Source organism: Staurois parvus, unplaced genomic scaffold (assembly GCF_062004578.1).
Source record: "Staurois parvus isolate SC_StPar_1 unplaced genomic scaffold, SC_StPar_1.0 ptg000151l, whole genome shotgun sequence".
NCBI classification, from domain to species: domain Eukaryota; kingdom Metazoa; phylum Chordata; class Amphibia; order Anura; family Ranidae; genus Staurois; species Staurois parvus.
The window spans coordinates 1,665,694-1,678,200 of NW_028317947.1; the positions used below are offsets into that span (position 1 = coordinate 1,665,694).

General features: G+C 43.2%; 1 protein-coding gene across 1 annotated transcript in view; it reads left to right on the forward strand.

Moving 5' to 3' along the window:
* The window catches only part of KPNB1 (karyopherin subunit beta 1), a 56,515-nt gene extending 44,732 nt beyond the window's left edge, over positions 1-11,783 (forward strand). The window contains exons 20-22 of the mRNA XM_089674316.1: positions 1,503-1,617; positions 8,969-9,130; positions 9,229-11,783. Of these exons, the coding sequence (XP_089530442.1) occupies positions 1,503-1,617; positions 8,969-9,130; position 9,229 (278 nt within the window). The 3' untranslated portion in view covers positions 9,230-11,783. The remainder of the gene's footprint in view (positions 1-1,502; positions 1,618-8,968; positions 9,131-9,228) is intronic.
* The last annotated feature ends 724 nt before the right edge of the window (positions 11,784-12,507 follow it).

Genomic DNA, 12,507 nt, shown 5'->3' on the forward strand with positions numbered 1-12,507 from the left:
CTCCTTTGCCCCAGTGACTGTCCCTTTGGACAAAACGCGTTGGCTAGAGTTACAGCAGTGATGTCACCATGCCGTCGAGGTGTTGGTTGCGGTTTACATGATATGCTGTTATGCTTTCCATTTTGTGTATTTGCCTTGTTTTTCAATTAATCGTGTTCCTTTTTTACTGCACCATGAGTTCGCCTTCCTTTTTTTTTGTATGCTGTTTTGATATGACTGGATGATGGTAAGAACTGCTGTAGATCAATTTTATTTTTAATTAAGATGTGGATGGTGGAATGGGCGGTATGCAGTGGCAGAGCTAGTGAGGCACACACTACATGCTTCCATCCATCTGGCTGGAGCTCAGTCTTCCACTCTCCTTGGTCTTGCACCCAATTTGGACTTTTGGTATAGCTCTTTACTCATTTAGCCTTGTTTAGTTAGACTTTACCAAATGGGACTTTAGTAATTTCAAAGTTTTTTTTGAATTTCATGTTTGTGGTATTTTTGTATGAATTTTTATGCACCGGTATGAATTTATGGTGTAGGTGATTTATGATATGGCGTTGCAACAGTTTAATTTTCAGTTTTACCAGGTGGACGCCCAATCTTCTGCCTATGCAGCTTTTGGCAGCAAGGTTGTTGCAGAGGCTCTGGTGTGGTCTCCTGACAGTTCTGTTTGCCTCATTGTTACCACCCTTCCTATTCAATGCTTGGGGTATCCTGTGGTGTATTAATCTTCCTGTACTGTAAGATTTAAGGTAAGAGGAATTTTAACTTGCCTGTAAATATATCTTGAGGTACAGAACAGATGACCCTTCCTTCCATTCCCCCATTTCCTCTCCATTGCTTGTTATGAAATTGAGGACTTTGAGGGGGTAGGATTATAGGGATGGCACCCAGGGCTTGTGGAAATACAGGCAAAACCTAACGCTAAACAGTTACCTGTTGTGCGACTGCTACGGTCCAGTCCCACGTTAAGCGGTTGGTGGCATCAATGTGTAGGAGAGGCAGCCAACAACACAAGCCCCATTGTAACCGTGGGTGGGTGATGTCGCTTTCTAGGCATTTTTCAGCCGTTGTTGGTTGTCTCCTGCACACAGAGGGCATTGCTCGAGACTAGACGTGTGTGTGTGTGTGTGTGTGTGTGTGTGTGTGTGTGTATATACATTAGTGTGTGGTTTGTTTTTTTTGTTTTTTTTTTTTTAATACAGGGCTAGATAAATTAGGCTTAGAGTATGGTTGAGAGTAGGTTTAGAATGAGTGGGGTTTTGCCTTTACTTCCACTTTCAGGAACTGGCCTGTCACATGAAGGTACATGCCTGTATCCCTTGGTGTATGAATATGCTTTCTGTACTGTACTCAGATATGGAATTTACAGGCAAATCAATTATTTTTTTTACACTTTATGGAGCAATGGTTGTTTTTCATGGTTTTTGTCTTGAGATTTGACTTAGATTTTGAGTAAACCTGTTTCTTTTATGTAACTTTTATTTTATTTTTTTCCCCCTCTTCTTAAGCTGATGTGATGCTAGTACAGCCACGTGTGGAGTTTATTCTGTCATTTATCGATCACATCGCTTCAGATGAGGATCACACAGACAGTGTGGTGGCCTGTGGGGCTGGCCTTATTGGGTAAGTAATATTAGCTTTCTTAGCCTAGTAAATGCTATTTGCAGTAATGATCATTGGAGATTATGGTGCTGAATATTCCTGACCTGTGGGTATACCACCATCTATAAAAGCGTTGCAATCTAAAACTAATAGGGGGTACTGGTTATCTAGAATTGTGTGGAGAGATTCAGTCTTAACTTTGTGCCTGCAGGTCCTTTTTCTGAGCTGCCTGCTTTTACATCCGCCTCGGACGCACCACTTTGGAGCCTTCAGGGCATACTTGTGGTTGGTGCTGCAGATCATGGAGTTTGTGTCTCGGGTCTGGGGCAAGCTGCAAAAAGCACCCCCACCCATCCCAATTGTCCCCTATCTCTTCTAGATTCTGTCCCTAAATAAGCAGGTTTACTTAAATTTGATAGGCTTGCCTTCTCTTATCGACGACTCCACAGTGGAGTCTCCTCAGCTTTTGAGTGAAGGCAAACTCTGAATCCTTTTCTTCTAGGTGAGAGACCATCGTGAGTCTCATTCAAGTGGATATTACAACATTTAAAGTGTTACTGTAAAATCAGTCTGTTTTATATTTAATAAAATTGCATTTCTATGTTCTCTGTGCTTTGGGAGATCAGATATAGTGAAAGCAAAGTCATGGGTTTAGTAACACTTTTGGTTTGATCCTTATGCTTTCAGGAGCAAGCCTGTTCTACCTTCTCATGAGACTAAAATCTGCTGTGGCTTTGCACTGCTGTATTCCTTTTCTGAGGATCACACTTATGGTTCTTTCACACCAAGGTGTAGTCTGTGCAGGAATCTGCAACGTTTATAAAACTCATTGAAGCGTGCATGGAAACTGACGTCTCTGCAAGTGAAATCTACACATCAGTTTCCATCAGTTTTTGTGCATGTATGATGTGAACAAGGCCTAAGATGTAAACCACTCCACCTTTCATTGGAACCACTAGTCTCTTGTCTGAACAAGTCAACCATTATATGGTTTAAAGATGCTTCCTTTTTGGGATCTGACCAACAAGATGTAACCGATTTTAAGATTGCCTTATACTGAAGCAGGCTTGCAACTGTGACCTGTATTTGCCTATACATTGCCTAGGTAGTGACAGATTTGGCTCAGAATAACACATTAGAATAGGACTGCAATTAAAGTGTATCTAAACCCTTCTATTCACAACCAAAGAATCTGCCATCTTAACCACTGATAATGCGATTGCCATGGTGTTGCACTTGTGATCAGTTAATGACACCAGCCATTTGATGGCTTGACAGTTAATCTTCACGGCATGCCTTGAATAGAACAATTTTGGGAAGCGGTTAAAGTGATGCTAAACCCAGGACCCTGCATTCACTATCTGGTCTCCCAGGACCCTGCATTCACTATCTGGTCTCCCAGGACCCTGCATTCACTATCTGGTCTCCCAGGACCCTGCATTCACTATCTGGTCTCCCAGGACCCTGCATTCACTATCTGGTCTCCCAGGACCCTGCATTCACTATCTGGTCTCCCAGGACCCTGCATTCACTATCTGGTCTCCCAGGACCCTGCATTCACTATCTGGTCTCCCAGGACCCTGCATTCACTATCTGGTCTCCCAGGACCCTGCATTCACTATCTGGTCTCCCAGGACCCTGCATTCACTATCTGGTCTCCCAGGACCCTGCATTCACTATCTGGTCTCCCAGGACCCTGCATTCACTATCTGGTCTCCCAGGACCCTGCATTCACTATCTGGTCTCCCACAGTACACACAATAAGGAAATGCAGTTATTTTTAGTAAATATGAACTAAATATCTTTCTCACCAGCAGTTAGAGTAGTCTGGTGACTTCAGCAGAGCAGTGGTTAAAGCTTGTAGGAGGAGTTTTCTTTCTGCTCCAGGAGGATGTGAAACCTCTGACCCTCTGTCTGGACAGTGCTGATTAGCCGTGTGCTGATCACATGCACCCTCCCAAGAGAAAAAAAACCTCTAGCAATACACACCAAACTGAATCTGTGGTCACATGCACCTGCTCAGTTTGTATCAGGTGGTCATTTCAACAAGAGGAGGGGCAGAGAAGACGGGATCAAACAGCCTTTTTTTACACAATGCAGAGTATTAACCCCTTAGGTTCCACAGTGATTATAATGAGCATGCTTTACTGCATATACAGACTGATTTTACTGCGCCCCAAACTCTTGCTTTTAATGCCAGTGTGAGTAGGGCCTAAAGCCTAGTTCAGACTGACCATGTGCATTTTCCCCCAAATCTTTCAGGACAGCACCTGTAAAGAGTGTAGCTCCACCCACTTCCCTGGAAATACTGCAGTCTTAATCTTTAAAAGGCAGGACACTTCCACCATGGCCTCAGTTGTAGTGTTTCCTCCACAATGGTGGAAGCTACGCTTTCTACAGGTGTGGACAAGATTTGAAGCTTTTTTTTTTTTTTTTTTTTTTTTTTTTTGATAGAGGGGTACTGGGATGGCCCCCAAATGGGTGAGGAGGTGATTTTCTATCCTCCAAGTCCAGCGAGAGCTCTGGCTGGCTGAAGGTCTTTCCTCGGCGGCGCCGAGGCTGGGGACTGCTATGTGTCGGCTTTCCAGTGTTCCTGGTCACATCTGGATGAGGTGGTTTTCAGCTGGGCGCATGAAATTTCTGGTTCCGGCTGCTGGAGCACAGGAAGAAGGGGTGGGCGCCAGCTGGTGTGCAATTTCGGTCTTCGCAAAAAGACCAGGAAATTTAAACAGCCCAAGGATTTCCACTGTGCCCTCTAACTATTGACTCGGTGGAACCAGTGGCGGGAGCAGGAGCCACAGGCACCAGCCAGGGCTCCAGTTTGTACCTAAGGGCTGGTTTCTTCCCTATGCGCTGCATTTCCAAGGTTACTTCTCTGTGGAATTTAGTTGGATGGCTGGCATTTATTCTTTGAGGCTGTTTGCTTTTATATTGGAGGGGCTTGTTCTGTTTAGGAATAATGTGTGTTTTTTTTTTTTTTTTGTCACTTCTGTCTAGTCAGACTAAAACGATCGAAAAAAGCACACTCTTCTCCATGTAGGAGGAAATGTCCCTCCTGTAAAATCACCTTGTGTGATTCCTGGTCCGAGACTAACTTTTGTGAAACAGGAATCCTGTTTGCAATGCAGTGAGCTTCTCGCTTCATCCAAGAAGGAACCAGCATACTTTTCGGTCGTTCCTGTGCTAGTTCATCGGTCGTTCCTGTGCTAGTTCATCGGTCGTTCCTGTGCTAGTTCATCGGTCGTTCCTGTGCTAGTTCATCGGTCGTTCCTGTGCTAGTTCATCGGTCGTTCCTGTGCTAGTTCATCGGTCGTTCCTGTGCTAGTTCATCGGTCGTTCCTGTGCTAGTTCATCGGTCGTTCCTGTGCTAGTTCATCGGTCGTTCCTGTGCTAGTTCATCGGTCGTTCCTGTGCTAGTTCATCGGTCGTTCCTGTGCTAGTTCATCGGTCGTTCCTGTGCTAGTTCATCGGTCGTTCCTGTGCTAGTTCATCGGTCGTTCCTGTGCTAGTTCATCGGTCGTTCCTGTGCTAGTTCATCGGTCGTTCCTGTGCTAGTTCATCGGTCGTTCCTGTGCTAGTTCATCGGTCGTTCCTGTGCTAGTTCATCGGTCGTTCCTGTGCTAGTTCATCGGTCGTTCCTGTGCTAGTTCATCGGTCGTTCCTGTGCTAGTTCATCGGTCGTTCCTGTGCTAGTTCATCGGTCGTTCCTGTGCTAGTTCATCGGTCGTTCCTGTGCTAGTTCATCGGTCGTTCCTGTGCTAGTTCATCGGTCGTTCCTGTGCTAGTTCATCGGTCGTTCCTGTGCTAGTTCATCGGTCGTTCCTGTGCTAGTTCATCACAAGTGGAGGCATACCCTCTGTGCTCTGTGTGGCTGGCCCCTTTTTCAATTTTTGTAGTTCTCCCAGCCTCCTACAGATAGCAGTATAACCACAGGTTGAGTATTCAGCGCTATGTACTGTAACTAATGGATAAGGCTTTTAAGAGCGTACAAATAATCCTGTTTTTGTAAATAAGCTATTGATTTGCTCTTCATGATATCTGGTCTTGCACTGTTGGCAACATATTTTCAGTTTATTGTCCATTTGGGTGTAAAGGGGTTTTCTAGAAGATAATGTGGATCAACTCCAATTTTATGGAAATTGAAATCCTGTGTGCGTTTTTGAGGTTTTGTGCTTACTTATGGACAGGTATCTTGAGCCTGAAATGTGTGTTTTTTTTTTTTTTTTTTTTTTTTTTTTCTTGAGCTCTGCTGCCTAAATCAGACTACTAAGGAGCAGGACATAGGAGCTTAGGTTTCCCTGGAACTTTCTACTTGATATGGTAGTAGGCATGAGTCAACAGTTGCCGTTTCTCATTCTAACAAAGTTTCACTCGTGACATTTGCCCAGCTCTTCTGAATGCTTTTTGTCCTGGTAGGAGAAAAGTCATTTTGCAAGCACGTTTGGGCGTTCATTCTGATTTAATGTCCAAAAAAATATTTTGGCTGATGGAATGCACTAAACGCTCTACATGTTTGGCGTTTTTAGATGCATTGGGCATTTTTCTGCTGAACCGCTCCTCTCCTGAGTGCTCAAGCAATGGTGTGGTGGTTTTTTGTTTTTTTTTGTCCTTCTGCCTCCAAAATGCTCCTGTCACTGAACACCTGTAAACACCTATGTGTGCATATGGCCTATAACCTGGAAGGGCACTTAGATGCATAAATTGTCAAATGCCTTTAAAAGTGGTGTTTTTGCTGCCTAGTGTGCATGAGGCCATATAGTTATCTTGGCTGACAAGATTTTCTTGCATTGAGAGCAAACCTAGGTGTTGGTCATTTTGCTTTTTGTATATAAAAAAAATTAGGACATAAAGTAATACAGTACATGCACCCACCGGTGTTTGCACATACCTGTAGCAGTTTTCTCTCATTAACCACAATCACCTGCATTGCTTTAACTGACAATTTTTTGTAGTCATGCAACAGTACACAAATTACATTTTTATATCCTTTTTTTATTTTCACAGAAATCTATGAAAAGACCAACTTTGAACACATTTTTTACTTTTTTCTATAAAACATATCCAATAAGAAAAAATAACTTCATAAATTTAGGCCAAAATGTATTCTGCTACATCTTTGGTAAAACAAAACAAATCGATCCCAATAACTGTATATTAACCACTTCCCGTCCGGCCGTTGTGTGTGTATATGGCACTGCAGGGTCGGGTGGCTGTTTATAAACAGCCCTGCTTGTGCGCGCTCCCTGGGAGCACACAGCGCCGCAATCCATTGCCCGCCCGGACACAGTGGAACACCGATCGTTGGACGGGACCTCTGTGCGAGGTCCCGATCATGTGATCACTGATTGACCAGTCACATGCAGAGTAGTAAGCAAGATGTCACTTCTGACATCATTGCTTACTACGTGTGAAATCTGTGAATGATCAGAGGTCACATGGTACAAGGCTATTCACAACAGCCTTGTACCATGTGACAAGTTGTGACCAATCACAGCTCACTCAGTAGTTCTCAATGGCTGCAAGAATGCAGCTGGAGAGAAGGAGAAATGATTGCTTTTACACCCATAAAGGATGTAAAGGCAATCAGTGTAAAAAAAAAAAAAAAAATCACCCCCCCCCCCCCCCCCCACAAGTAGTACAGTGTCACCATGCTGACACTGTACTGCTAGGGTGACAGTATGTAAAAAATAAAATAAAATTTAAAGTTTAAAAATTAAAATTTTTGGTTATAAACTAATTTGGGTTACTAACAGTATAACGGAATACATTTTGGCTAAGATTTATGATGAAATACTATTTGCAAAATTTTATAAAACACTTTTTTCAAAATGTTTGGACTTTTTAGTTTACATAGCAAAAAAAAATTAAATCCCAGTGGTGAATAAATACCACCAAAATAAAGCTTTATCTGTCTCCAAAAAAAATGCTAAATTCATATGGGTACAGTGTTGCATTCAAAGTATGATAGCGCTGAAAGCTGAAAATTGGCCTGGACAGGAAGGGGGTAAAAGTGTCCGGACTGCAAATGGTTAATTGGTTTGCGCAAAAGTTAAAACATCTACGCGTGTATAGAAGAGAATTCCTATATACACAATGGCGGTGATCAAAGATCTTTAACGGGACTGTGATAGTGCAGCAGGCAATCTGACACTGATTTCACCAGTGACACTAATACAGTGATCAGTGCTAATATGCTGTCACTGTACTAATGTAATTAGGTAGGCATTGTTAACATTTGGGGCAATCAAAGGGTTAACTGTTTTTTTTTTTTTTTGTTTTTTTTACACACTAGGGGATGTGATGGTTTTTATCCCCACGGTGGTGGTCTATTTACCACCACAGATCTCTCTCCTGTCATCTGCTGTGTTGATCCACACAAGGGAGTCAGTGAGAGCACAACCAGCTGGGTGCATGTGTGTCCCCACTATGTGGAAATAAATGCTTCTATATAAGTAATTCTGTGCAACCAGCTCTCTGTATCAGTAAAACTACAGTGCGCGGTCAGCAAGCGGTTAAAGCAAAACTGTGCTTTGTGCATGTACTGTAGCTACTGAGAGCAAAGAAAGGAAGCCTGTGAAAGCTCACAATGACTTGAACAGACTGGGGCTAGCATCAGCACTGTTACAGGAGGGGAGTGAATCATACGATCTGAGCATTTTGTGGCTTTTCCTTGGCTCCTAGTGATGGTGGCGCTCTCACATGCCGTTGGTGATGGTGGCGCTCTCACATGCCGTTGGTGATGGTGGCGCTCTCACATGCCGTTGGTGATGGTGGCGCTCTCACATGCCGTTGGTGATGGTGGCGCTCTCACATGCCGTTGGTGATGGTGGCGCTCTCACATGCCGTTGGTGATGGTGGCGCTCTCACATGCCGTTGGTGATGGTGGCGCTCTCACATGCCGTTGGTGATGGTGGCGCTCTCACATGCCGTTGGTGATGGTGGCGCTCTCACATGCCGTTGGTGATGGTGGCGCTCTCACATGCCGTTGGTGATGGTGGCGCTCTCACATGCCGTTGGTGATGGTGGCGCTCTCACATGCCGTTGGTGATGGTGGCGCTCTCACATGCCGTTGGTGATGGTGGCGCTCTCACATGCCGTTGGTGATGGTGGCGCTCTCACATGCCGTTGGTGATGGTGGCGCTCTCACATGCCGTTGGTGATGGTGGCGCTCTCACATGCCTCTAGTGATGGTGGCGCTCTCACATGCCTCTAGTGATGGTGGCGCTCTCACATGCCTCTAGTGATGGTGGCGCTCTCACATGCCTCTAGTGATGGTGGCGCTCTCACATGCCTCTAGTTATGGTGGCAGTAAAGTGAACTGGTTGCTGTACTTAAGACGAAAGTGGTTTCATGTTCCTTTTTGCCCCAACAGAGATTTATGCACCGCATTTGGAAAGGACGTGGTAAAGTTGGTGGAAACTCGCCCAATGATCCATGACTTGCTAACAGAGGGTAGACGATCAAAGACGAACAAGACAAAAACACTTGCTACCTGGGCCACCAAGGAACTACGAAAGCTAAAAAATCAAGCCTGGTGGGTAGAATAATATGGCAGGGAAAGTGATGTTTTGATATTTTGTATTCCTGTTTAACGGTTTTTTGTTTGTTTTTTTCTGTGTATTCTCTTTTTAGACCATAGCGGCTGGGTGAAGCTGACAACCCACTGGAAATCTCCAACTTCTTTGAAAAAAAAATTATATCCCGGAAGCGAGGAGTGTGAGCGGTTACTGAATGTTTGAGAGTGAGAGAGTGACTGAGTGAAGCTTCAAACATACCACATGGATAAACGCGACCACAGCGGTGCTGTGAGAAGAGCAGACTTCCTGGGAGAAAGGGGGTGAGAGCTGTCACTTTGCCCGCCCACCAGCTGAGAGGAGCAAGGGCCTGTGGGTCTTCACTAATTCTATGTCTGCTTGCACCACTGCCTTGTGGCCAGGGCAGAGCAGGAGTGACTGGTGTAACTTTATTTTATAGTTCATTGTTACATCTGGCCTTTTTTTTTTCTTTTCTTTTTTTTTTTTTTTTCTCCAATGCCCCTTGCTGTATAAAGATACGCAGCAGTGGTCTGTTGCTGCATTGCCTATCTCCTTAGTGCAGGGGGACCTGAGCGAAAGGATTCTCAGAGTGAGTGTGTGTGAGTGCAGAGGTTTAGCAGTGTCTACAATCTGAGCTTCATACAGTTTATTCTGGTTCAGAAGAAAAGATGTTCAGTGTTCCAAAAAGCTTCTGGTACCATCAGGAGGAGCATTTTTTTTCCAGGTGCACAAGGCAAAAGTTTCTAGATTTCAACATTAAGATCTGGTTCTCTAGGCTATCAAATTTTTTTTAACTGTTTCTCTTCCAGAGACTTGCACAACACAGAGGTGTTTCTGGCAGGGAAGCAGTTAATGGAAACACTGGCTAGGACATTTAGTCCCTTGATAAAACTAAAGCCTGTAGCGTAAATCTACTTTTGTCGATCTGTGAATCAGACCAGGAGCAGGGAGGAGTTAGATTTGGAAAATATGAAATCATCCCACAGGTACCGTGCAGAATTTTCCCATCCTTTTTGTAATCCAACATTGAAATATTTGTGGAAAACTTGGGAGAGGTGTCCACTTTCCCTCTGCCCAAGGATTTAAAAGTAACCCTGTCCCTAAAACGTGCCAAAGAGAAAAAAAAAAAAAAGCTCAGAATGTGAAATGACCCCTTCCTGCAGCCAGGAGGTGCTGTGGTGCAACACTACTACACATATTGTGTTCTCTCTGTGGCTTGTACCAAGCCCCTCTCTTGGCACTGAAATGGTTTAATCGACAATGTTTGAAGTACTTCTCGCCCTACATACATTGGAAACAGACATTTTGGTTATTCAAGAGGCAGCATTCTGAGTAAATGGAGACTACAGCCCTCTAGGCTTAATGGTCCTGTGTAGAAAGATTGGCTGCATTGTATTTTAGCGCAGCAAACAAAATGGCTGTACAGTAGTGTATGGGTGACCCAGGCTTAGATTAATGAAAACATTGATGCTATAGCGCGTGCAACTTTTATTTCAGAGACTAATGTGATATTCAATTTCCTGCACTTAAACATAAAGGAAAACTAATTAAAATAGTCAAAGTGAAATGGGGAGGAAAAAAAGTATATATTATAGATACGGACTGGATGTACGTTGGACCATGGCACTTGTACAAGGTTCTATTTTTTCACTGCAGTTAAACATTAATAAAATGGTGTCAAACATCCCCAACCCTCCATCTTGTGTTTGTTTTGTTTTGTGAAAGGGATTTGTTTTACTAAAGTACCCATTTATTTATCTCCCCCTTCCTCTTTCTGTCCAGGTCTGGAATGAGTTGGATAGACCACTCTGTAACATGCAGTCATGTACCTGTGGTACACAAACTTTGTGACAGTTGTTAGAATTATTTTTTTTTTAACCGAATGTGTTCTAAATTCTGAAAAGCATAGAGTTGAAATTAGAAATGTAATGAACTGGTTTATCTTGTCACAGCATGTTTGCAGAACTTTAATCAGGGTCTTCATTACAGAGATATGCACAAGCCAGTGCTTCTTTGTGCTGAGATTAAGTGGATTACTAAAAAATGAACTGCATAAAAGCTTTCCCATGTTACACTGGGCCTTTATCTGCAAAAAAAAAAAGAAAAATGTACACACTTGCTAACAGCTGCCAATTGCATGTCTCTTCTCCCACTGCACTCTTGGCAAATTGGAAGATGATTGCACTAATTGCAGGCTGTGATGGAAGTATTTTCTTTCAGATGCTGGGAAAAACATGGGCATTGTAACTAAACAGTTGCTTCTGAAGTTGGTAGAAGTGCAATTTGTTTCTCTTGCCAGGATTTAAAAGGATCGGACAGACACTTTCTGCTTCTGGCATCCTATGCAATCCTTGCGTTTTGAGAGCTGGAGGTGGGTTAGTCAACTGAGATTGTAAACTGCTCTTAAGCTACTATCACCTGCTGCTGGTAGTCAAACTATCTCTGGCCTCTAATTAATTTTTTTTTTTTTTTTTTTTCTGAACTTCCCTGACTTGTCTCCTAGAACTGCTGGGATTTTGATCCCTCTATTATGTCAGAGGAAATAGGGAGAGTGTTGAAGACGTCAGCTAAATTATTTCCGTCATGCTGTCTTTCTATGCTGTGCCATTTGTAGCCTGCAAGGAGAATAAAGTGACACAGTGATGGAAATGATTCCTGTGTTTTTGTGTCTGTCTATACATCATTTACTTCTGTTACATGCAGGCGGGTTTGGTGTCCAGTCAGTGACATTCATGTTAAAGTTAAAATGCCTCTAAGTGCTCCCGTTGGAAGGTTTTGTTTGCAAATTTTTTTCCCCATTTTCTTAATTGCAGTAGAGAACACAGGTCTTGAATCAAAACTGATGGGTTATACAGTGGGGAAAATAATTATTTGATCCCCTGCAGATTTTGTAAGTTTGCCCACTTCTAAAGAAATGAAGGGTCTATAAGTATTTTTATCATAGGTGTATTTTAAATGAGGCAAAATATCAGCCAATAATCCAGAAAAAAACACCATACAAATGTTATAAATTGAGTTGCAGTTCAGTGAGTAAAATAAGTATTTGATCCCCTACTAACCAACAATAATTCTGGCTCCCACAGACTGGCTATGTTCTCACGTTGTACACAGAAGGTGCTCTTAATGCCAACTCATTGTGTATAAGGCACCTGTCAACAAACTTTCTTCCATTCAAACTGCACCACCATGGGCAAATGGTCAAAGGATGTCGGGGATGAAATTGTAGACCTGCATAAGGCTGGAATGTGCTATAAGAATATCAGCTTGGGCAGAAGGAGACAAGTGTTGAAGTGAATATTTGCAATACAACATAACCAATCAGCCTTGGTCTGGAGCTCCATCTGAGATTTTTGCCTTATGAGGTAAGGATGATTGA